Source organism: Rhinichthys klamathensis, unplaced genomic scaffold, assembly GCF_029890125.1.
Source record: "Rhinichthys klamathensis goyatoka isolate OS25496 unplaced genomic scaffold, OSU_Roscu_1.1 h1tg000180l_1, whole genome shotgun sequence".
Taxonomy (NCBI): domain Eukaryota; kingdom Metazoa; phylum Chordata; class Actinopteri; order Cypriniformes; family Leuciscidae; genus Rhinichthys; species Rhinichthys klamathensis.
The window spans coordinates 3,066,278-3,093,321 of record NW_026606708.1 but is presented as its reverse complement, the minus strand read 5'-3'; the positions used below and the strand labels follow the sequence as shown (position 1 = coordinate 3,093,321).

The 27,044-nt window shown below is 36.9% G+C and overlaps 1 protein-coding gene across 11 annotated transcripts; it reads left to right on the top strand.

Annotated features, from left to right (window-relative positions):
- The first annotated feature begins 3,047 nt into the window (after positions 1 to 3,047).
- tpd52l2a (tpd52 like 2a) lies at positions 3,048 to 26,966 on the top strand. Of its 11 annotated transcripts, none has more exons than XM_056261067.1 (10): positions 3,048 to 3,238; positions 3,655 to 3,752; positions 13,378 to 13,526; positions 13,901 to 13,960; positions 15,316 to 15,363; positions 23,435 to 23,536; positions 24,978 to 25,001; positions 25,328 to 25,372; positions 25,507 to 25,555; positions 25,743 to 26,966. In XM_056261067.1, the coding sequence occupies exons 1-10, from the start codon at positions 3,220 to 3,222 to the stop codon at positions 25,806 to 25,808; spliced, it is 660 nt and encodes a 219-aa protein (XP_056117042.1). In that variant the 5' UTR covers positions 3,048 to 3,219; the 3' UTR covers positions 25,809 to 26,966. The 11 variants fall into 11 exon arrangements, 10 of the variants coding, with proteins under 10 accessions (XP_056117042.1, XP_056117046.1, XP_056117043.1 ...); XM_056261071.1 differs by having other exon boundaries at positions 25,740 to 26,966; XR_008807993.1 differs by lacking the exon at positions 25,743 to 26,966 and having other exon boundaries at positions 3,049 to 3,238; positions 24,978 to 25,074.
- Positions 26,967 to 27,044: the final 78 nt, after the last annotated feature.

Genomic DNA, 27,044 nt, shown 5'->3' with positions numbered 1-27,044 from the left:
TGAAGTGGCAAAACTCTTTTTAACACTACTAGCATCTGGATACATGCTCAAAGTTCAATCTCAAAGCTTGAAAGGGCAATTTATATATTTTACATAAATAATATAAAGCCTGCTTTTAGGACATTTCTCTAATGCGTCCGGATTTAGAAAAGTAATGAAAATGATTTTGTCTGGGCTTTTTGAAATAAATTAGCATAAATAATTAGAGGTGGTAAAATAATAAATATGTAATTTTTTATAATTGAAGTCATAATCATGAGATTTTTCTCCTCAGTATTAAGGATGGAGAGAAATATACTGAATTGTCATGAAAATAATACTTAAAATCTTAATTGTCTTAAAAACAGGCTTTTTTCTTTGTGCAATATATATCTTTTTTTGGGACCTGGCAAATTATTTCTCTTTCTGAGGGCAGAGTTCACAATAAAGCAAATGCAAGACTACGTCACTTTTTTTTTTTTTTTTAGCTTGGCAGTTACATTTTCCTTCATTTCGTGAAGTTGAATACCGGTAGATTGAACAAACTTGCAGTCTTAAGCCTGGAATACACTACACAACTTTTAAATTCGGTACAGATTTAAAAAAAACTAGACATCATACACTTGCCGACTTTGTAAATCGTTACAGAGGAAAAACTGGGCATCACTAAACAACTGATGATCACGCACTACCAGACCTTCAAGTCGTTCCTAACACAACAAACTGGCGTAGAAACGCGTGGCTTGTTGCTAGGAGATGCGTGACAATTGAAAACAAAATGTGCTAAAAAATCATTTTGAAATATCAAACATGTTTGATATCCTCTATGGAATCAAACTTTGAAGCTAAAAAATCGGAGACTGACCATCATACACTACATGATTTTCTGTGAAATCTGTCAACTCAAAAGCTTTTATTTGATAGATTCCCCTTTGAGCAGTCTCATAGATGTGGCATTAATTAATTAAACCATTAAACTATTTTGTGTCATATAGCCTAGTTTTGTGATAGGATTTTGAACCATCATTGTGTTGCTCTTGGTTACGTTTACTCTTTGTATTTTCAGTAAAGTTGTGAATCAGATGGTGTGTGTCAATGTCACTAACAGCTGAAAGGCTTTGAGACAGTATATCTGAAAGTGCTTTAATAACCTCCTTATACCAAACCCGATTTTCTGAATTTGCCATTTCAAACCCTAAGATGACCATCGATGCCATATTTACTCGTGCTTTTTACTCAAACATCCCTCACTGCCTGCTGACATGGGCAGGTTTGAATTGTGTTTGTCATCTGTCTGTTCTCATTTTTCCTTATCATTTCTAACTTGAACCTAATACAAATGTCACCAGCCATGTTTATTCACATTTTCTAGTTACTCTTCAAAGGCCAATGATTTTTCATTGAATTGTTTACATTTCGTTATTAAGTACAATGGTATCTTCGATCACTATCTACTCTCTTTCTCCTCTCTCTCTTACTCTGTTTCCCATTCCCTCATTCCAATGCTCTAGATGGTTTTTAATGGATGTTAGCCTCAGTGGTCTTTTTTCCTGTGCATTTATCTGTATCAGAACTACACTTGTATAAACAGTATGGCTTATTCATTAAAATGTTGAATTTTAAGTTGAATGAACCTTGCTTAAAGGAGAAAAAAAATAAAACATACTGGAGTAAAATTGTCAAGAAATTGTTGCATATTATGTCTTCAGAAAGAAGAGAAAATGTTTAGTGTAATAATAGTGAAATGGTAATTTTATGCATTTTTTTATTTTATTTATGATCTTATTTTGTCATGTTTATAATGAATTGTCCTTGTTTCAAATGGTATGTTAAATGAATTTGACTCTAAAACTATGCTACTCATAGTTCTACAGTGAAGGTCTCTTGTACATACACTGAATTATTAAAAATAATAATAGTAGACCTTTATGTTGTAGCATGGTTATTGTATGACTAAAAGATAAAAACATTTATTTGCCGATGTAAAATAAATGTTTATGAACATTTGATGTGACTGAGAGTAGTCTTCTTAAAATAAAAATAACAAAATGAAAAAAAGAGTGACATAAAAATATGATGGATGACGAGTTAAGTGTGAGAATTACCCCATCCTCTTTATGTAGGCTGTATAGAAATACAAGGTTTAAGAAAGAACGTTTTATGAAGAAAATGACATTTAAACTTTTGTTTTTATTTATAAATATAAATAAAATATATTTTTTAAACCTTTAATGTATTATTTAATACTATGATTGGGGTTGTGCATTGTTACATTTATGAATAAATATGCAATAATTATTTTTAATATAATAACATATATAGTACAAAATATATAATATATATAACAATAACAACAATATTGTTATATTAATATAATATAAAAATAATAATATAATATAATAATAATTAGAATATGCAATAATAAACACACAGCTTTTACACCATATATTGGGTCTTCAGATGAGAGTGGCAGTACCAGCATCAGCCAAATCAAATTTCCAAAAAGTATCTGAAAAGCAAGTAATTGGTTTTTGTACTTGTTGAACAATAACAGAAAGGCAGTCATAACTGAGAGATTAACAAACAAAGACTGAGATTACAATCAGATGTCCCATCACATTGTACATAACAATAAGTGAGTTAAGACAAAGAAAGAAAAAATAAAGAAAGAAAAGAAAAGAAAAGTAGGGGAGTAGGAATTTTTATTTATTTTATTATAAAAACCAAAGTCTTCCAGTAAAGAGTACAAATACATTGCTTTGGGACTTTTCATCTCTCTCGGTGTCTCTAAATATATTAGAAATTCCTCTTTAAAGAACAATAATCGTGGAGGAATTTTGAAAAATTTACATTTTTATATGTAAAATTTCAGTAAAAGCAACAGATTATTTATTACATAAGATACCTTTTTATCCTTAATTAACAAACCGAATTTAACAATTTCCCATGACAGTACAAAGCACGTAAAAGTAATCCATGTTCTGTATCCTGTATATAAAATACATAAAATAGGTACAGGTCTTTTAATCGTAAAAAGCGCGAGCGTAGGCGTAGGGCGTGGTGACGTCATATCCGCGCTCCGGAAGCTCAAGCCCGTCGCTGCGCTGGTTAAACCTAAAGCCTCTTGTGTTGTTCAAGTCAGGGAGGGTCATTTCTCTTTTTCCACTCATCCCAAAATATACGCGGTGACATTTGTTTACACGCAGGTAAACCTGACCGAAGATCATATTTAATTTAGAAATGGACTCTTCTGAACACGGTAAGTGTCGTCTGTGTGTGTGAGAGTTGTCTGTGTATTGAGCAGGTGCACTAAAGATGTGTGTCTGTCTACCGAGTGGGTGGCGCTAATAGGAAGTATGATATTAAGAGAGTATTATGTAGGGAAACTGTTTTTGCGGGTTTAATTGTAGGCTTTAATTACATGCACTACAACTCTCGGTACATTAACGTTACATTAACGTTATAACATGTCTGTTCGGCCTAACAGCTGATCATGTAGTGTTGACCTAACTGGAGATACTAAAAAAGATACACTGTCTGGATAGAAACCCTCATGCCACCCCTGTTGTACTTCCACCCCCTGATCCCGTGGCTCTCATGCGAAGACCCACAGTATATCTATCAGTACATCAGCTCTTTTGGTCTGAAGCCCTGCATTTGTTTGTGTGTTTATAGGTTCTTCAGTGACATCTCCAGGTGTAGCCATTGGAGGGACTCTGCCACCAGGCCTGACAGAGGAGGAGGCAGAAGAGATACAGGTGGAACTCACCAAGGTACCGCAGACTTTATCCAACACCCTTTACCCTCACACACTTACAGCTCAATTACTGCTAAGATTATATGAAATGTTGTGTTGTCTTAAACGGAGAGTTCACCCAATAATGAAAACTCTCTCATGAATTACTCACAGTTCTGTTGTTCCAAACCGATAACACCTTTGTTCATCTTCAAAACATATATGAGAGAAACTTCTGCCACTTCATTGAAAATCTGTTCACCCAAAATTATTTTAAACACTAAAAAGAATGTTTAAAAAATAAATAAATTAGGGATGCACGATATATCGGCCACCATATCGGTATCGGCCGATACATGTTCATTTTTAATGTTATCGTTATCGGCCCGAAAAAGAAGACGTGAAAGAGAACTACATTTCGGCACTGACGTGTTGTTTTCTGTGCTGGGCACATCCAGAGCGTGCGCACAAAAATCAGCCTCTCATATAGTACATGATGAATACTGAATTGAGTTCTCTTTTGCGTCTTTTTGCACTTGAACAGACAAATACACACAAAATTATGTCAAAATATCCTCGTAAACAGTCGTTTATGTCTTAAGTGAATGTAAACAGTTGAGAAACAAAACGCATGTGTAATAGTATATTGTATTCATGAATTAAGTCTTAAAGGCACAATATGTAAGATTTTTTCGCCACGAGAGGGCGCAGTTTCCAACAATAACAAAGGCGTAGGTTGATGACGCAGTGATGAGCTGAATGATGGGACTTGCTGTCAAGCTGATGGATCTAATAATGTTTATGGATGAGTGCAAACATTCATGTTTTTTAACATTACAGTGGTACGAAGCAGGTCGCGATTGCTAAAGAGACCGATATCACACGCGAGTCCCGCGGATATAAAGGAATAAGGACATTTAATTCTACCGAACTACCCACAAGTGCTGGATTATTCACACAGGTCAGTTTTAGGGGTGAGCCCGAATAGTCGAAGATTCGATGCTTCGATAGGAGGAGCCAGATTCGACTACCAATTTCACGGTCGAATCTTTGCAGAGGCGTTATGAAACGAGGATCATGGCACTTCGGTTGAGTGTGCTCAATGTCTGATTTCACATAGAACTACCGGTTTTCTGTCAATACATACAGCCTATTATGATAATGCTGTAAATAAAAATGTGCAAAAAAAGAAGCTTTTAATAAATATCTTTAGCGTGCGTGAATTAATCCAACCACCCCTGTGACAGATTTAAGTTTCACTTTCGATCCGTGACCGACAGAGCAGCATCTTGGCGGCAGGGATTTAAATCTTTAAAAATGTCTGGGATAAGAAAATATAAAGTTTGGATGCACACCATCAGAAAGGATATTCTCCAAGGCTGGATTTAGCATCAGGAAACTTTGATCGCACTTCTGCCGGCCAACGTTAACAAGTTGGTTTTCCTCGGGACATTCTAAAACGCTTAACGTGAAAAAAGCTTTTAAAACGCTTATAGGGCACTTTTACGCATGTACACCGTACACACCTTATTAAGAAATCATACTATGTGCAGATAAGCAGATGAACCCAGAATATGAACGCAACGCGTTTCTCCTATAGAAAGTCACGTAGCGTTTTCTTTATAATAACGGTTTTCTATGAGAGGAAAATGCTTAACGTGTAATTAAACGTGTTGCGTTCATATTCTGGGCTCATCTGATTTTCTGTAGGCTATATAGTATGCTTTATTAATAATGTGTGTACAGAATTTGATTTTTAAATATAACTGTCTAAAGCCCTGTACACACAGGGACGAATATCGGCGCGCGTTATTCGTCAGCGTTTTTCAACGCGTTTTTTGTGTTCACACCCAAGCGATTTTCGCTGACGTTGAGCCGAGTGAACATGCAAATTCATTCCCTGACATTAGATGGCGCTTAATGTAAAACAGAAATAGTCCTATTTTGTAGTCGCTGTCGCGTTTGTCATACACTCACCTAAAGGATTATTAGGAACACCATACTAATACTGTGTTTGACCCCCTTTCGCCTTCAGAACTGCCTTAATTCTACCTGGCATTGATTCAACAAGGTGCAGAAAGCATTCTTTAGAAATGTTGGCCCATATTGATAGGACAGCATCTTGCAGTTGATGGAGATTTGTGGGATGCACATCCAGGGCACGAAGCTCCCGTTCCACCACATCCCAAAGATGCTCTATTGGGTTGAGATCTGGTGACTGTGGGGGCCATTTTAGTACAGTGAACTCATTGTCATGTTCAAGAAACCAATTTGAAATGATTCGAGCTTTGTGACATGGTGCATTATCCTGCTGGAAGTAGCCATCAGAGGATGGGTACATGGTGGCCATAAAGGGATGGACATGGTCAGAAACAATGCTCAGGTAGGCCGTGGCATTTAAACGATGCCCAATTGGCACTAAGGGGCCTAAAGTGTGCCAAGAAAACATCCCCCACACCATTACACCACCACCACCAGCCTGCACAGTGGTAACAAGGCATGATGGATCCATGTTCTCATTCTGTTTACGCCAAATTCTGACTCTACCATCTGAATGTCTCAACAGAAATCGAGACTCATCAGAGCAGGCAACATTTTTCCAGTCTTCAACTGTCCAATTTTGGTGAGCTCTTGCAAATTGTAGCCTCTTTTTCCTATTTGTAGTGGAGATGAGTGGTACCCGGTGGGGTCTTCTGCTGTTGTAGCCCATCCGCCTCAAGGTTGTGCGTGTTGTGGCTTCACAAATGCTTTGCTGCATACCTCGGTTGTAACGAGTGGTTACAGTGTTTCCTCTAGGATTTTTTCCAGCCGTGGTGGCAGGCCCATTTCGCTAGGGGAGGGGGCGTGGCCCATGAGTGATATTCCCACTGGCCATGCCCCCTTATCCCAGGTGTTTAAACTTCCCCTAAGCATTATAACATGAAAGGCGCCAATAAGAGCGGCAAAGCGATTATGCGCATCCCGTGCGCAGAATGATGCACTTGAAGCAACGCGAAGTCACAGCGTGCAGCGCTTCGCATTGAAAAGTTCAAAGCGAAGAGATTATATCTATCTATGCTTAATGTATTATATCTTTGCAACAGTTTATTGAGCCTTTTCTTTTAACAGTTTTAAATTTCAGTTAACTTACAGTGCGCATGAAGAACAATTCATAGTGCTCTCTACTCTAGTGCTGTAGTAACAGACACCCGGGAGAAAGGAATATGATTTAGAAAGCGCTATAAACTCTAGCAAGATAAGGTCATTTTATGCAAACTATAGATCTTTATCTACAAATAAAGTATAATAATGGGAACATTGATCTTGAAGAGAGTGTCGTCGTGTTACTGTCGTACCCGAACGTGACGTGCTGTTTGAATGCTGAATGGAGAATGACCGAGGAGAGATGAGTTTCCATTAACTTTAACTTAACGACTTAAATATACATTTTTACCTCACATTATGCTATTGAATGACTTTAGAAGTCTTGGAATATAGTGCGAAAACTTTATGGTGCTTTACAATGTTTTGTATGCCTTTAGTGGGGCTTAACAATAACACATACAATATCGGACCGAGAAGCTGCAGCCGTGGCGGGATGATTTTAGGTGTGGCGGCCCGCCACGGCAGAATGAATGTAGCGGAAACACTGGGTTATTTCAGTCAAAGTTGCTCTTCTATCAGCTTGAATCAGTCGGCCCATTCTCCTCTGACCTCTAGCATCAACAAGGCATTTTCGCCCACAGGACTGCCGCATACTGGATGTCTTTCCCTTTTCACACCATTCTTTGTAAACCCTAGAAATGGTTGTGCGTGAAAATCCCAGTAACTGAGCAGATTGTGAAATACTCAGACCGGCCCGTCTGGCACCAACAACCATGCCACGCTCAAAATTGCTTAAATCACCTTTCTTTCCCATTCTGACATTCAGTTTGGAGTTCAGAAGATTGTCTTGACCAGGACCACACCCCTAAATGCATTGAAGCAACTGCCATGTGATTGCTTGATTAGATAATTGCATTAATGAGAAATTGAACAGGTGTTCCTAATAATCCTTTAGGTGAGTGTATAGTTCTTTATGTTCCGACACCAACGAGACCAGCAGCTCTACATTCATCTTGCCTTGCATCTTCCTCGTCTTATTTCTTCCCGGCAGTGTAGACCATAGATATCCATAATAAAGGCCATTGGCCAGCAGCGCGGACGAGACATCTAGCCTTTATTATGGATATCTATGGTGTGTAGACGCTACTTGGCGCATCTTCTTCGCCGTTACGTTTGTGTGCTCGGCAAGACCGTTTTGTGTTTGAGCGCCCCCAAGTTGTGTTTTACTGTAACTTCAGAAGCTCCAGACACGTGAGCAAAAGCGCCAATCTCATTGGTCAGATAGTTTTTGACGCGGCGCGTCAAACCAAAAAGACGAACCCGAGGCGTTTTTTAAAAAATGACGCTTTTACGCGTGGCGTTTTTCGCGTCGGTGTGCACACTCACATAGGCGCCCTTTGTTTAGTCACGAGGCGTTAAACGTCGGCGAATAACGCGCCCGAAATTCGTCCCGGTGTGAACAGGCCTTTACTCTTAGGACATTAAGCCGTTAAACGTTTTTCACGTGAAGCGTTTTAGAATGTATTTTATCCGCGCACACAAAAGACTCAAACGGACACAGGCCGAGTGAAAGACTAGATTTTGTTTCTCGATCAGGTATGGGTACGTGATTTAAAAACATTTCAGCCGGTTCTAATTTGATTTGTGGATGCTGTGAACATGTTTAGCTAAAAATACTGCCGCTCCAGTTTAGCGTTTATTGTTGTTTCTGCAGTTAAAAAGACAAAGTTGACAATTCTGGCTATACTTTCGTTATTTTAATTTTATTTATTGATATCTCAGGTTATCTAATTTAACTATTTGTGGCTTGTGTTTTGAATAGGCATTTTGCACACATTTGTTTTGTATCTTGTGACTTGATTCTGACTTATTTCGTTTTGTATTTTTATTTATTAGAAAGGTATATTCTGTTCTAATTTAATTCTGTAAATTAATTGTTTATTTTTTCGGTGCATCGATGTTGCGCTGTACTTAGAGCCTGCTCGCACAGGCAATTTAGCCGATTTAATTGATTTGCATGTGAAATGCAAATCCTGTCTGCACAGTGTGGCCTTTCTGCAGTTATTTATGTTATTTCTTAGTTTTATTGATCCGAAATGTTTTTATACATTTTCTTCTATATCTTTGTGTGATGTTATGTACATCGCGGCTTTAAAATGTTAAAGACCCGCCCCTCCCCCCCACACACATGATTCGACTATTAGTCGACTATAGGCAAGACTTGACGATTCTGATTCGACTATGAAAATCCTTAGTCGGGGACACCCCTAGTCAGTTTATTAGACGAATTCAACTTGTGAGGTAACGCAGTGCTGCTTCACATGGTCTAACGTTACACTATCACACTAAACGGCATTTAAATGTGTGTTGAACGTTATAATGTTATACTACGTGTTAGTTCGTTTGCTATACGAAACTAGCAGTAAGCTAGATCAACATTAGAATAACGTACTGACCATATTCTAACATTTCATCATGTTGAGCTAACGTTATATAACATTGATTTGTTTGTTTTATGTACATTTGCTCACCTGTCTAATAAAGCTGTCAAGTCGTGACTTGTGAAGCTCTGTCAAGTCCAAGTTAGTCGTGGACGTGGAGCTCTCGGCATCTCAAAAACGCCACGGTGATATTGATCCTCATTTTAGTTCTCCTTGTTTGTCCCAAAGTCTGCTTGCCATGGTCTATGTTTTAAAGAAACAAGAACTGCGTGCCGCTAAACGTTACGCACTACGCAGTTGTCCACGTCTGTCGCCATGGTTACGTCATGGCTATGGCAGTATCAACGGAAACCGAGGATAGCGCGGATATTGCGTCATTGACAGGCGACATTTTTTTTCCGGGAGGGCCACTTATTTAAAATTGGAATTTCTCTGAAATACAATATCCCAAAAGTCTCCTAAGATTTTTTAAGTACACAACTGCAGAAAATATATCACACTGTGCAAGTGATTTTTGGATATTTTATTAAGTTCTTACATATTGTACCTTTAAAGGTGGGGTAAGTCTTTTTTTAAATATGCTATTGGCCAATGTTGATATTTGAAATCAAGCCAAACAAACACACCCCTTCTTCATTTGCTCCGCCTCCAAAACTCACAATCCTAACAGCCCAGTCGGTCTCGAACCCTGATCCCCCTGCAAGCGAGTCGAGTGCACTAACAATGACACTAAACACTGCATTCACTAGCAATCGTCAGCGCGACTCACACTAGCTGTCCTCCGTTACGCACGCAATCCAAGAGTGGATGTCTGTTTACAGAAGCGCAACAGAATAATGCTTCACGAAAAATAAAGCGCAGATGATGAACGAATGACAAGGAAGCACAAAAAATGTACGTACTGTACACGATAGTAATTGCAAACAAGAGTTGGTTGTTGTTAGTTGGCAACAGCACAGCAGCTCCAGACACACAATGACACTCAAACCCAGTGTTACTCACGTGTGGACCCGAATCAAAGCAACATCCGCGTCTGTTTTCAGGCCTTCCCACTTAGCTCTCTCCTGCGCTGGACAGCGTTTCTAATATTAACACGGGTCCTAAAGCTCTTGCCCAGGCATAACCCTTTATTTTACAGTGATTTATTGTGAGCTTTTGTCTTTTGTATTGTCTCATATCTCTATTCCTGCAGTCTTTAGTTCAAATCTCCCTCTTGATCGTTATCTCTCCTCCACCGTCATACGTTGCCCCTACTGCTGATTGGCTACATGTGTGTTGTTGTGTCGGACTGACTAACATCCAAACAGCATATTTCAAAAACTACTGATCCCACCTTTAAAGTGACAGCAGCCTAATAAACCTACTGCCGTCTGTCATTACTGTTAATCAAAGAACAAAAGAAAAGGAAAATCACTCACTGATCTTGACTAAATAACTTTTTTAACCTTAATAAGAATTAATTTATAAAAAGAAAACTATACAATGTTATTTTACATTTGATTGCAATTTATGAACTTTCAGTTGTTTTTATTTGTGCTATTGTTAATTTGCTTGTTTGTTCTTATTGTATTATTGACTGTATACTTGTCTTTAATAATGTTTGAAATTTATATTGGTCTAGTTTATTAGTTAGTAGTTCTTTAGGCTGTTGATTTTTTTTTTTTTTTTTTCATGGTTTTCAGCTGCAAAAAAATTACTTAATTTAAAAAAAAATATTGGAATCAAAACTAAGAATTGATAAGAATTGGAATCGGAAACGCTAAAATTTAAATGATCCATCTTTGGAAAACAGTCTCGACTAGTCAAACCACGAACGACGTGCTAAGTGAGCTAAACTGTATGAAGTTCAGTGAACTTCTGAACTGTATGAATGGCGTTCGTGGTTTGACTAGTTGAGACTGTTTTCCAAAGATGGCTCCTGTCTGTATACACGAAGTGGACTGTCTTTATAAAATATCTTCTTATTAAACGGTCTGTACACTTACAAAGTTCTCAATGCTTCGTTTTGCATGTAGGGACCCTCATTATGTTACTGTGTTAGTGTGGGGCTATTTTGTGCCTTGTTAGTGGTATAAACTAGTGATTTCTTTTTACTTATTATATGCCCCCATTACTAGCGTTATACGCTAAACAGTTTTTAGAGATAAAACTCTTTACATTCGATTATCATGAAAACAAATCTCAGAGAACGGTTGACTAGGTACCAATGTTTTATTAGACCAAAGGTTAATTTTGCGCCGGAGTTCTCCTTTAAGATTTGACAAGTTAATTAAGGATTTTTCACAAATTCGTATTACAGAAGAAAATCTTAAGTAGATTAAGGGTTCTTATCCTATCACACAAAATCTCATTTTATCTGTAGTTAGGAAATCTTAAACCCCTCCATCGAGTTCGGTAATCAACTCTCAGGTCTGTGTTACCAAGCAACCAACGACACGCAAACTGCTGCTGTGAAGTAAAAAGGAAAAACTAGAGAATGGAAAAACAAAATAAGTGGTGATTATCATTAAGTGAAGTTTTGATAAGCTTGGTAGAGAAGGCAAAGCCTAATCCTTTTATTTCATAGGAGTGTGTAATTATTTGTCAGAGTTTTGTCGTCAAAGTGCAGCACATCATTTGGGTGTTCACAAAGTCTTTCCACCATCAAACATCGCTGTTCTTCATCTTGTATCATTAATAAATTTGACTCTATTCTCAGACAGGGCTATTATTATGTGATTTTTTTTTTTTTAACAGTTGGCTTTCAAATAATTTTGAAGTTAGGACACCATTGGGGTTGTCCTAAAGTTAAAGGAGTAGTTCACTTTTTAAAAAACGTTTGCTGATAATTTACTCACCCCCATGTCATCCAAGATGTCCATGTCTTTCTTTCTTCAGTCGAAAAGAAATTAATGTTTTGGTAAAAACATTCCAGGATTTTTCTCCATAATGGACTTCAATGGTAGCCAAACGGTTCAAGGTCTAAATGACCGTTTCAGTGCAGCTTCAAAGGGCTTTAAACGACACCAGACGATGAATAAGGGTCTTATCTAGCGAAACGATCGGTCATTTCAAAAATAAATAAAAAAGTTAAAGTTTTATAGGCACAAATGCTGGCCTTGCAAACTCTCCTGTTCGAACTCGTTCATCAAAATGAACAAATCTTTTTTCGAGTCATTGACTTGTTCATTTTGATGAACGAGTTCGAACAGGAGAGTTCGCAAGGCGAGCTTTTTCGCCTATAAAACGTTAACTTTTTTATTTATTTTTGAAATGACAGATCGTTTCTCTAGATAAGACCCTTATTCATCGTCTGGTGTCGTTTAAAGCCCTTTGAAGCTGCACTGAAACGGTCATTTAGACCTTAAAACCGTTTGGGTCCCATTGAAGTCCATTATATGGAGAAAAATTCTGGAATGTTTTCATCAAAAACATTAATTTCTTTTCGACTGAAGAAAGAAAGACATGGACATCTTGGATGACATGGGGGTGAGTAAATTATCAGCAAAAGTTTTTTTTTAAAGTGAACTACTCCTTTAAGATTGTTTTTTTTAGTTTTTTTTTTGTTGGTGAAGTTAAGATGCTTCTGTAATACCCTTTTCCTATCTGTAGTTAAGATAAGATTATGCACTTAAGAAATGCCATTTTGTAATAGCTTTTGTCCTAAATGTGTCCTAAATTAGGTCCTAATTGAAATTGCCATGGTTACCAAACAGATAAGATAGGATTCTAAAGTTAGGATCTTTCTGTAACGCGTCCCCTGAAGCACAACCCCAAATTGAATTGGCCAAAATCAGTGAAGATTAATTGGTGCATTCTGACTATGCATTTTGACTGTTTCAAGCATCTATTTTGTGTGCAAAACTTGAATACCACAGCTAAATATGTCAGCAGTGTGTACGTTAAAGTAACAATATGTAAAACATGTTTGGCTGGAATATCTGTCCAAAGAACTTCAACTTTTTACTACAACTGGTTTAATTTATCACCCGAGAACTCAATACCCTGAACAGCATCCCGAATTCAATTTCCCAATTACCAAAACTTTACTTTTGGTTTCAGTTTTTGCCTAAATGAATACTATAATTTTGCTTTTAATGTTTCAGGACAGTCATTCTAAACATTTGTTTAGTTTTATCTTGTATTTTTCTGTGTTAGGTTGACGATGAGATTCAGACACTGAGACAAGTTCTCGTGGCAAAGGAGAGGCATGCCGCTGAGCTGAAGCGCAGGCTTGGGATCAGCCCCCTCTCTGAAATCAAACAGAACATCAACAAAGGCTGGCATGATGTTCAGTGCTCCAATGCGTGAGTACTTTCTGTCTGTAACCTGTCCAGTCTGTTTGAAGATCACCTGTCTTCTCTAATCTCATGCTGTGATTTTATGTGCTGTCTAAATCTCTTAACAGTGCCCACAAATGGGACATTTTTTCCCTTTATTATTATTATTATTATTATTATTATTATTATTATTAGTAGTATTTGAATATGTAATGTATATGCATATCAATTATATATATTATATATATATAATATATCCACAGTCCTATTTTCTATTTTCAGTCCTATCTTCTTGAAGCTAATCGTTGGTGTTCTTTCACTAGCATCTCAGCTTAAACCGTTTAGTAAAAAAAATAAAAATAAATTAGCTTCCGTTAATTTTTCTATATTTCTGCTTCTAGTTATATGAGAACCTCACAAACTCTTGGAGACTTGAATCGTAGAGTTACCTCGTCTAATTTGTGAGTTTTCTCTCTTTTGCCTGTAGTTGCTTGGTCTTGTGATTTCTGTTTGCTAGGTGTGGACCTGCTACTGCCTTGTTTCTGTTTCATTTGTATCCTTTGTGCTTCCAAGTAAATGAATGTTTGTGTTTCCTTTCCATAAGGGAGTTTGCCAGCTCTCAAAACCTCTATTTTATGACAGCATATATCTCATAATTAATAGAAGTACTGTAGCATCAGTTCACATATCAAGCTATATGTTTTATTAGTTCTGATTATATTACTTGAACAATGAAACTGGCTAGCTTCTGATGCTCTATGAAGTGAGAGACAAATATAACAAAATAGGTTGGAACAACTGGAAGGTTTTGTCCTTTTTGGTTCCTTTCAGTTTTATTATATTTATCTCTTATTTCCTATTGATGCCAAGCTCAGCTGGCCTTTTTGTCTGGATTTAGCCTTTGTGGTTACACCTGTGTTGTGTATTTGGACGTTTGAAAACAGACGTTCCCTCCCACCCAGTTTCATATGCAGATATATTCTGCTCAAAACATGATATCAGAGCTGTATTAAGGTGCCTAAATCAAATAAAGATAGCAGATTTTTTATTCTCTTAAGCAGAATATTTTGAGATTGTGATCAGTAATGTGTAATTTATATATACACAAAAATAGCTGATATATAGTGTTAGGGAGTGTTTTAAGACATCTAAGCCAAAGATACGGAAGCGTAGTGCATTCACTTGAGAAAAAAAAAATCTAGTCTGTTTTTCTGAATTAACGAGTTAATTATCTCAGAAAATAAGATATTTTTTCATGAAAAAAAGTTTTTGCTCTGTTTTTCTGAATTAACGAGTTAATTATCTCAGAATTACGAGAGAATTTTTCATGGGAAAAAGTTTTTGCTCTGTTTTTCTGAATTAATTACTTAATTATGTCAAAATTATTAGTAACTCATTAATTCATAAAAACAGAGTGAAAAAAATATTTTTCAAGAAACATTTCTCATAATTCTGAGATAATTACCGGTACCGTAACTCGTTAATTCAGAAAAACAGAGTAGATTTTTTTTCTTCAAGTGAATGCACTACGCTTCCGTACAAAGAGAAGTAGACCTGTTATAGTAGTTTTTCAACATCACTGGGCGGTGATTTGCATTCAGATCCGTGTGTCTAAATTCTGTTAATATTAGTTTTATGTTCTGGACTAGATCCAGCGCCATTCACCTCTAAGCCCTTTAATTTGTCATCAATTTTAGGTCTAATGTCAAAATCTTTTAACATCCATTAGTTTATTGCAGTGTGCACAATTCACAGAATTTAAACAGGACTTTTGTATGTTATTATATGTTAGTAATGTGGACATTTGTGTTTGTAGATACCTTTCTGCTTCGGCCACACTTGAGGACATTGGACGTTCTGATGCGTGAGTTTGATATATATATATTTTTTTTATATTTAAATTAATCAATGTGCCTGCATTTTTATCTGGGATTTTTAATTTTATTTTTTTGTTTGTGTTTAAAAGTTTATGAACAAAAAACAGTTTATAATTTGTTTAAACCTCCCATATAAAATGGGTTAAATTAAAAATGTTACATTTAAATTTAATGTTAAAGCATATAACTCTGGATAATAATGTAACATCATAAAGTATGTTAATACATTAATACAATGTTTTATGCATTGCTATTATAGTCCTATAAAGCAGCACTCAACAACGCTTTAACCCTGAAATAGGTTAACCCTTATCAGCTATTCGTTGTTCATGTACACTCAGGATGTTAAGAGACCCCAGACAATAAAATGTGATTTTGTAACATAATGTTTATTTTATTTTATTTTTAACAAATGTAATATCACTCACTTTATGGTTTTCCTCTACATTTGTGCAGTGTTGGGGTAATTTACGTTTTTTTTCAAATTTACATATCTTTTTTTTTTTTAAATAGGTTTTTTATAAAAAACAACAACTTTTATGTAGAATTCACTTTTATAAAAATCCACATTTCTCTTTTTCATTCATGGCGAAAACATGGACAATGTGCCATGGTTTAATCTTTAATGGAAGATTGCTGCCATCAACTGGAGAACAAACACCTTTTAAAATAAAAAAACATGAAATTTCAGCTACAGCCAGTCGATGGCTTTAAAGGATTACTCAATGGCTCATTTGCCATTTCCTCATGGGTATACATCTTTTCAAGGTTTATGTTTAGACATTCTAAAATAATTATGACAATGAAAGTTACTCTTTTTCAAAGTTTAGCATTTTTTTGCACTGAAGTATAGTTTTGGGGAATTATGATGACATGATTACAGTCAAACCTGAACATAGTGTCATATACAGTGCCCTCCACAATTATTGGCACCCCTGTTTAAGATGTGGTCGAGGACTTCTAAAAATTCTCCTTTTATTTTAAACAACATATAACCCAAATGCAAAAAAAGAGAAAAATCCAACCTTTTAAGTACATTACTTTGGTGGTAAAAAAAAAAATCACACATTTAGAAACAAAAAACCCTTGAAATCATGTGTCCCACAATTATTGACACCCGTAACGATTACGCTGAAAAATTTGATTGATTTTATTTAAAATATATTTTTCTGTAGTTGCTAAAGTTGGTCAGGGTATCTAGGAACTTTTAATTAGTAATTCATGACTTCCTGTTTCCCTGGGGTATAAATATGACGTGACACAGAGGCCTAATTCTCTTACCCATTTGTCAACATGGCAAAGACAAGAGAACACACCATTCAAGTAAGGCAGATGTGTGTCGACCTTCATAAGTCAGGCAATGGCAACAAGAAAATAGCCACTCGCCTTAACTTGCCCGTATCTACAGTCAGAGGAATCATTAAGAAGTTTAAAACAACTGGAACAGTGACAAACAAGGCTGGAAGAGGTCCCAAGTTTATCTTGCCACAACGCACAGTGAGGAGGATGGTAAGAGAAGTAAAAAAAAGTCCTAAGCTCAGGCCATCCTTAAAAATATTTTGGTTTGCAGTAACAGCAAAAAAAAAAAAAAAAAGGGTCGGTAGGTAGGTCTATATTTTTTTTTCAAGATTCAATGTAAAAAAAAAAAAGGATAATTTTGGTCATGGTGATTACGTCGGTATGAATTTAAACAAATTTGCATATCGTGACGTCACTGACTGTGTCTTCAACTCATGCCTTCGGGCGCACCATTGCGAACCTCATTCTGATACAGGTTATAGACCACAAACAATTTGAAATCTTTGTAAAAAAAAAAAAAATATTTATTGCATTAATTCCAGCTGCATTCATTTGGAAAAAAATAGGCAGAATCAAAAAAAAAAGAAAAGAAAAAGGAGCCACTAGATTTCAATGAAAGTGGATTTTCAGAGGGAAACAAATAAATTAAAATGACTTATCTCACCAGCGCCGCGCCGACCAATAAAACAGCGCGTTTGGCACCATTCGTTTACATTTGACCCATACTGTTACAAGCCCCATTTCTGGTCTAGGGGCAGGAAAGGAGGGTAACAAAAAGTTGCAGGGAGAGAGTGAGAGATTTGACCCATAAACATCTGCTATTATTAAAGGTGCTCTAAGCGATGTCATGTGTTTTTTAGGCCAAAACATTTTTTGTCACATACAGCAAACATCTCCTCACTATCCGCTGGCTGCCTGTCCCCTGAACACACTGTAAAGAAACGCGATCTCTGTAGACAGCCCATGCTTCACAAACAGCACCAAAAACAAACTGCAGCGACCCGCTCCCCAAAACATAACAAACTGTTCCAGCCAATGACCGACAAGAAGGGTTTGGGGGTGTGGTTTGGGGGGTTAGTGTGCGGATGAGGAGGAGGGAGGGTCTAGCTAGCCTCCGTTTTGTTTGACAATAGTTCGAACGTCAACAAGAAGTGACGTCACCCAGGATCGCTTAGGGAACCTTTAACGGAAATCAGTGTGGTCAAATGGCTAGGCGCATTGTAGGAAACTATAGGCCGATTAAGTAGTCCTGACATATTATGGAATGGTCGATATTCTTTTGTGCTATTTAGTACATTTCGGTATGGGATGTGCTGTTTTATTGGTCAGCGCGGCGTTGGTGAGATTAATTCGCGCCGCTCTGACCATTGGCTGGCGCAAGCAAACACTTCTCCCTGCGCTGTCGAGTCTGTCGCGCTCGCGCGTCTCGGTCCATTGAGCCACGCAGATTACGAGTCAGCGCAGCGCGAACTCTGTAACACACCGTGCCGTTTCGTCCCCCTTTCGGTGTGTTTGGCTTCCCATACTTATGTGTGTTTGTTTGTCAGAGCCTGCAGTTGCTGTGTGACGCGCGTTCGCGGTGGGCATATCGTGACGAGCTGGACGCGCTCCGAGAAAAGGCCGTTAACATCGATTCCCTAATTCTCCTATTCCCTATTTGACCATTAACCCTTTGACGCGTACGATCACACCGGTGTGATCAGTCTTGGCTGGTCCCTGGAGCAGCCAGTGTGCCAACCGGAGCAGCCAACCGGTGTGATTAGAACGGTCAGTGCATCACGTGATCAACTGCTAAATTCAAACTGCTTTCGCGCGTTGGCTGGCGCTGAGCCAGAGACGGACGCACTCAGTGCTGTCATATATCACAACTATTGAGTATTTTAAACCACATAATGTTTATTTTAGGTTTCAGACATTTAAATACACATAAGTACTAGCAAAACAGTGATTTTGAATTAGTAAAATAGACACTGATGTCTATGGAAACGGCAACAATAATCATTTCCATTATAATAAGGAGAAACGTTTTATTCATATCAGATACACATTGTGTAAGTAGCTTTACATTTTACCCTATTCTTCTCCTAGTTCACCGGCCACTTACTTTCATGTATTTCGTGAGAAACAACAGATCCGATTCTCTGAACTGTGAAACAAACTAACATGGCGCCGCCCATCGCCCATACAGCTCAACTAACGCGATCGTTATAAAGATGTTTAAACAACAATACACATCCACTTGCACATATTTGACAATCGGAATATCAGTGTTTCATAGTATAGCTAATACATTTGTGAATATTTTGAATACTAAAGGAAAAAAGACATAAAAGCAGATCATCACTCATTCAGCTCTGTGTTGTGATTGCGCTGTGTCACGTGACAAGAAATGACGCGTCACCATGGAAACATTAAAGTGACAGGTTCTAAATAACGGTCACCTTGAAAAACTCACGCTGGGGGGTCAGTTAGAATATTTTAAACTTACGTGTGAAAGGGTTAAGAATTTCGAATAATGAGCGTAGGCTCATTATACTAAATGTAGGCTCATACAGACGTATTTCACAAGCAGCCGCGCCGCAGCCATCATCACCGAGCGCGAACCATTGACAGTGAATGAAACGAAGGGAACGCACAGGCCATAGTGTGACATGCATAAACCAATGGTCTAAACATAATCATAATAGATGACGCCACGGGTTTTTATTTAAAAGAAAGAACGTAGCCTACGCAATTTATATTCACAATACTTACTATAATAAATTTATATTATTTTATTGCATTTGTATTAGTTGTTTGAAGAGTAAAAAAAAAATCGGTCGGTCTTAATGCAAGTTTACAACCGGCAAGTCGGTCGGCCTAAAGGGGAAAAAATAATAATAATTGGGTCGGTCCTAATTTGACAGGGTCGGTCGGGTTACGGCAAACAAGAATATTTTTAAGGATGGCCTCACTGTCACAGAATTGCATCAAAGAGTGGCATCACAAAGTCTCCAAAACAACCATCAGACGCTCTCTACATGCCAACAAGCTGTTTGGGAGGCATGCAAGGAAAAAGCCTTCTTTTCTCACTAACGCTCACCAACGTAAACGTCTGGAGTTTGCTAAGCGGCACTGGGACTTCAACTGGGATCGTGTGCTTTGGTCAGATGAGACTAAGATTGAGCTTTTTGGCAACAAACACTCTAAGTGGGTCTGGCGTAAAACAAAAGATGAGTATGCCGAAAAGCACCTCATGCCCACCGTGAAGTATGGTGGAGGATCTGTGATGCTGTGGGCCTGTTTCTCTTCCAAAGGCCCTGGGAACCTTGTTAGGGTTCTTGGCATTATGAACGCATTGAAATACCAGGACATTTTAAATAAAAAACTGATGGCCTCTGCCAGAAAGCTGAAGATGGGTTATCATTGGGTCTTTCAGCAGGATAATGATCCAAAACATGTGGCAAAATCTACACAAAAATGGTTCAGCAGTCACAAACTCAAGGTCCTCCCATGGCCATCTCAGTCCCCAGACCTCAACCCAATCGAAAACCTGTGGGGCGAGCTAAAGAGGAGAGTGCATAAGAGAGGACCCAGGACACTGGATGATCTAGAAAGATTGTGCAATGAAGAATGGTCAAAGATCCCTCTCTCTGTGTTCTCCAATCTTGTGAAATGTTATAGGAGGAGATTAAGTGCTGTCTTATTGGCAAAAGGGGGTTGTACAAAGTATTAACATCAGGGGTGCCAATAATTGTGGGACACATGATTTCAAGTTTTTTTTTTTTCTAAATGTGTGATATTTTTTTTTACCACCAAAGTAATGTACTTAAATAAAAGGTTGTATTGTTCTCTTTTTTGCATTTGGGTTATATGTTGTTTTAAAAAAAAAAAGGAGAATTTTTAGAAGTCCTCGACCACATCTTAAACGGGTGCCAATGATTGTGGAGGGCACTGTATGTGTTTAATGTGCGTTACATGTGTGTTTGTTGTGTGTGTTTGCATCTGTTCTCCATCATAGATGTTACTCCATTTCTGTGTGTTCTGCATCGTAGCTGATTTATTTTTGACAAATTTTGCAACAGAGAGCAACTTATGGCAGCCAATGTTTCGATTCTTATGAGTGATTTTGTGGGTTTGGGGGGTGGAGTGGGGGTGTTATGTGTGTTTACTCCATCAGGGATGTGTTCGCCCCTTCATGTTTTGTGTTTTCTGCATTGCAACTGAATTTGTTTTACAAATTATGTAACAAAAAGCAATTTTTATAGTCTCCAATTGATGTCTATGAAAATTTATTTATATAAATTAAAAAAAATATTTTAAATCCCCCCAACACTGCATATGTAGAGTAAAACATAAATAAAGTGAGTGATATTACATTTTGTTTAAAAAAAAACATTGTTACAAAGTCACATTTTATTGTCTGGGGTCTGGTGCAACCAGATATCACAACGATTTATTTTTTGTTTGTTGAGATAGAAAGTGTCAACCACAAAATCAAGTCTCATACCATTTAGATGAAGGAAAAAAATGTTTAAGAAACTGAACAACAATCTTCTCAGTGACATTAGTGTCAATTTTCCTAAGCTTCATGGTGTGCTGAACTAGACCCCTCTGATGTCAAAGATATCAGGTCATAGATCAGAAAGGACAGAAGGACATCAAATCGTTACTCTCATACAAAGCATCAGCCTTAAGAATAATGTTATCAAGGAATATTTTTTTAGGTTGAGATCTTCCTCACAGGCCCAGTGATCTCAATAAATGATTACATTGAAAGGGCAGGTTGCATTGTGCGGTTTGAGAAGGGTGTAGTGATTGTGCTCTGGCATGTGCTGAGAAAGCTGACTTGGAGAACACATGATGGGATTTTCACCAAGCAAATGGGCTTAGCCTTATCTAAGGTCATTAGAGGGCTGTGTGAGGAAGGCTGTGTACTTGTTTGCTTTAGATATTTCATTACATGTGAGAGTGTGAGTTGTGGGGAAAAGTGTGTATATTATTTTGAAAAGGACAGGTGCTATTAATGTATATGCACATGCATCTGTGTGTTTGTGAATGGTGCATTTGTCTGTGTAAATGAGAGTCTGCTGTTATGGATTTTCTATCCTCAAACCTAACTATTTTAGATTTGTCTCCCTAAGACTAACTATTCTAGTATAACTTGTACGCTAGCGCGTCTAAATTGACGTTAGCTACGTTCATACTTCAGCGAGTCTCCAGTCGACTACAGCATCCGTCTAAATCTCCATCGAGTCTCCAGTCGACTACAGCGTCCAGAGCCGATAATCTAACTTACTCGCAGTGCGCAGCTTTAATGACAGACAGACTTGAGTAATTGTCCTTTAAATGTTCTTTATTACGGCCAGGAGTCTCGAGCAGTTCTCAGAGAATCTCCCAAAAAGAAGCAATAGCCGGTGGATCTCAGACAAATCCCATTGAGAATCCCACCAGTAAACACAAATACAACAGTTTTATAGAATAAGGATGGCAAAATGACATGAAACATTACATAATTTGATTGGTTCTTCATTGACAAGCCCTTTGGTTACTAGGTAACCAAACTCCAAACTGTTTTTAGTTTTTGAATTTAGACACCTGTCTAGTTTAATTTCCCATATTTGTTATTTATACACACACACGCACACACTGTCACAAGTTTTCCATTGGTTTCGTACAGTACATTCTGTTCAAAGAAGATGAATGAACAGAATGTTAAATTAGGTTAGATTTTACTCTAACATGGTTAGTTTAATATATATATAGTTAAATTTTTCCACCACACTGCACAATTGTGTGTGTCTCATCAGGATGATGATGTGTGTTCGAACCAGGTGCAGATTCTGTGCTGGAAGATTCAGGCAGCAGCATCTGGTGCAAAAAGATAGTTCGTCCTGTTAGCTTTTAAAAGAATAATCCAACCAAAAATAAAGATTCTGTCATTTATTCACCCATATGCCATTCAAAAACCCATATGCTGTTATTTTCTGTGGTTAGAAAAAAAGCGCTATTCCAAGTCTTTACACTACTATTAGGTTTTGGGTCAGTAATATTAAATGTATATTTATTTTAAATAAATTAAGGATTTTATTCAGCAAGGATACATTAAATTGATCAAAAGTGACATTAAGGACGTTTATAATGTTACAAAAGATTTATATTTCTAATAAATGCTGTTCTTTTCAACTTTCTGTTCATCAAAGAATCCTGGAATTTTTTTAAAATATTTTTTCACAAAAATATTAAGCAAGACAACTGTTTTCACCATTGATGATATTAAAAAACAATATCTCATTGAGCACCCCATCAGCATATTAGAAGGATTTCTGAAGGATCATGTGACACTGAAGACTGGAGTAATGATTATGAGTTATTTTAAGCTGTAATAATATTTTAAAATGTTCTCTTTTTTTTCTGTGGTTTTGATCAAATAAATCCTGAATTGCATGACCACAAGAGGTTTTTAAAAAATTGTACAGACCCCAAACCTTTGAACAGTAGTGAATATAGTGCACAAGTCGTACAGACTAATTTTATGATACTTTTTTTCACAACTCCACAACTTTTGAGTCGGAGGCATTTTCAGCCTCAGGTTTGAGGTTTACTTTAAACATTTAGTTGCATGCCTGTATTGTCTATCTTGATGCATTCACCTCTAAAGAGATGTTTTATGTTGCTGTCTTGTTTTTTAGTTGCCTCTCAACTACTGTATTTCAATGCCAACTGATGTGTTGAAAATGTAACTGCTAGAACTGAAATTGTTCTCTCTCTTCTCTGTAGCTATAAGAGGACTCAAGAGACTCTGTCTCAGGCAGGTCAGATGACATCAGCTGCATTCTCCACAATGGGCTCCGCCATCAGAAACCGATTTGGAGAGATGAGGTGAACTCTTTAGTCCTTCTCTCATCACTATTTTTTTTTTTTCCTTCTACAACTAATCTTAATCTCACTTCTCTTAAACTTTTCATCTTTCTTTTCATTCTCCTCCTTTGATATCTCATATGATGGTTGTTTTTAATCTATGATTGAAGCTGGTCTTGTGCCTTCATCTTTCAAAGAGGTATTCTTAAGAGAATAGAGTCGAAATCCTCTTTTAAAGTCTGAACAAATGTCCTTTTTACTTTCTCCGATAAAAGTTCAAGAATGCAAGGGGGAGAAACTTTGAAATATATCACCTCTAAGTTGAAGTTTGAATACTATTCTGCCGTACTGTGACATTTGAGTGAACAGGATATTCAGAAAGAAGAAATGTAGGGTAAGGCTTAATTTGGTCAGTATTATAAACTGTGAAATGGGCTCACTTTCTGATTTAATGTTACATTTAAAGTGGCCTGTGATACTAATTCAAACTTGAAACAGACATTCAGTTGAATACATTTTTGTCTTTATAGCAGATTTCAGACTTCTAGCCAACAGCCACTGACTGTCTGTAGCTGCAATAATATGGTATTTGTGTGTTGGGAAATCTCCAGATGGCTACAGTTGTGTGATGTTTAGCACTGATCAGCTTGTTTTGAACACTGTGTCAAGGTACAGAGCCTATCAAAATGAGATGCTCTGGGTTGACAAAAAATAAACCAGTTGTATATTTGCATAGCTTCTTAAATCATGTGACTATGCTTCTTGTGTATATCCTTGTTTTTGCTTCTCTGACTAAAATCTGTTATGTACACTACCGTTAAAAAATTTGGGGTCGGTAAGATTTTTAAATTCTGAGATGTCTCTTATGCTTAACAAGGCTGCATTTAATTGACCAAAAATACAGTATAAAAGAACAGTAATTGAGAATACTATTACAATTTAAAATCAGCTTTAATATATTTTAAAATGTAATTTATTCCTGTGATGGCAAGGCTGAATTTTCAGCATCATTACTGCAGTCACATGTTGCTTCAGAAATCATTCTAATATGCTGATATGGTGCTCAAGAAATGTTTCTTATCAATGTTGTAAACAGTTGTGATGCTTAATATTTTGGTGGAAACAGTGATAATTTTTTTCAGCATTCTTTGGTGAATTGAAAGTTCAAAAGAACAGAATTAATTTAAAGTAGAAATCTTTTGTGACAAAAATGTTTTTACTCTCACTTGATCAATTTAATGCATCCTTGCTGAATAAGTGTTAATTTAATTTTAAGAAATACTGACCCCAATGGTCATGCATGTTAACGTCAACTAAAATCCTGTTCTACATCCTTGTTTCTACCTTTTATGTTTCTCTCTTGCCCTAAATATCATCAATATTATGTTCTGATAGATTTTTGAAGTGGTTCTTTTGTTTATTGCTGTGTTTTTCTCCACAACGCTGCATATGGGCTGCTCAGGGCTCTTCCATACTCTAACCCTGGGTAAGAGCTATACGAGAGCCTGCACAGGTGGCAGCCATCTTCCCTTTGAAGAAGATTTCTAGAACATTCTATGGTACCTGTGAAGCTATAGATGTATCTGAATCTTAATCACTGTCCCTAAAGTCTTCGCTTTGCATATGACCTTCAATTATTAGAGCTATTATAGAGATGTTAGATATAATATTATCTAAACTTTGTTCTGATGTCTTAACGAGTTTTTCATTGTGCTATACAATCTCTCCCTTTCTCTCTGCTCTGTGCTCGGCTAACGCTGTCTGCTCGGCTAACTCTCCCTGCTCGCTCTGTCTGCAACCTGCTCTCCACAGTAGCAACTTTTCCATGCGTCACTCTTTAAGTATGCCAGCTATGAGGTAATTTATTTTTTCCTTTGTAAACCTTAAAGGTGTCTGTCAATTTTCTTTCCTCCATATTTTAGGTTGCATGTAAAAAAAAAAATCAAGCTAGTATTTATTGGTTATATAATATTTTTAAAATATATCCTCAGGAACTCACCAAGCTTTAAATCCTTCGAGGACAAAGTGGATAACATGAAGGTTAGAGCTGTTCAGTTTTTTTTTCTCTATTAAAGTTTTTTTAATGAACTCTTAATTAAGGTCTTGCTTAACTTAGCACAGCTTGGTCTGTTTCAGTTGCTGATAATGACTGTAGTGTATGTTCATGTTTTGTTTATGCCGTTATTACTTAATCCATTGTGTTTTCCTGTTATGCCTCCTAAAGTAGAAAGTAATGGGGAGATCAAATGGAGAGGGCGACCATTCGCCAACCAGCAACAACGCACCTTTCTGAGCAGGAAGCACAACATCATGACCGAGAACTGACATCTGTGATCCCTCTTAAACGCTGTACCCAAATATACACTCCAGTGTCTCCACAGCTACATTAACTTCAAATGAATGTACAGACAGAAAATTATGCTTTATAAAAACTAAAATGCCAACAAGCAATTACTTGAACATCTGAAGACTGCCATCCTTGCAAATGCATTGTAGTCAAACAAAACATCTCAAATTAGCATATTGGAAAACTGAAGAACCCTTTTTGGGACTTCTGGGTTTTCTCCTGTGTACCGAATTACCTTTAAATGTATTGTAATGTTTTATTTAGTCAAACAACAGGGCTTCTCTGACACTTCACTAGTAAATGGTCTGTTGCGATCAGCATGAAGAGGTTAAATGTTTGCACAACTCACCTTCAGAATGTCCTGAAACGCTTAAGGCTTCCTTTTGTTGCCACTATTTATGATTGTTACTTGCTTCCTACATTGAATATTGCACTGGTTATTCCCCTGCTTGTTACTCAGGGCAAAAGGTGCTAAAGCTTTCCTTGTGACAAGACTCGAGCACCAGATTTGTATAATCTCTGAAGGCGTTTACTAAATGATTCACATTTATTTTCTTGTCCGTTTTGAGTTTTTCCCCAAAGTCATAATAAAAAAATACAGGCCAACAACTGTTCTAAAAAAGACGTTAAAGAGATTCAAGCTACACATATCTCCTGTTTCTTGATTGCCTGTATTTTAGATTGTGGTGTCTTGCATAGAATTAGCCTTTTTCCTCTTCTTTTTCAGAGTAAATTACTGTAACAATGAACATAAAAGCATTTGAGATTGGGAAGATGGGTTTTTATAAATTATTTAATTACTAAACAGATGCCAGGCTAATATTATTTTCAAGTAATTGATGTGATTAAATGTAATGATTATAATATTTAATTCAAATATTGTGCTGGGCAAAAGGTCAATTTCACTGTGCAGTGATGGAAAACCCATTTTTACTTCATTTTTTGGTCAGTTTATTATTTTTCCTTTGATTCTTTGTGTTCATGCGATGATCTGTAGAATAATGTTACCATACAGACATAACTACTGGGTACATGTTTGATGCTTTGTGGCTGTAACATACTACACGGTTCAGGGTTTATTAAAGACAATGAAGTTAACAAGAATATTGTGGTTTGATCTCTGCTTGCCTTGGACACATTCGTTCAGAATATTAACCTTATTTTTCATGCAGTTTCACTTAA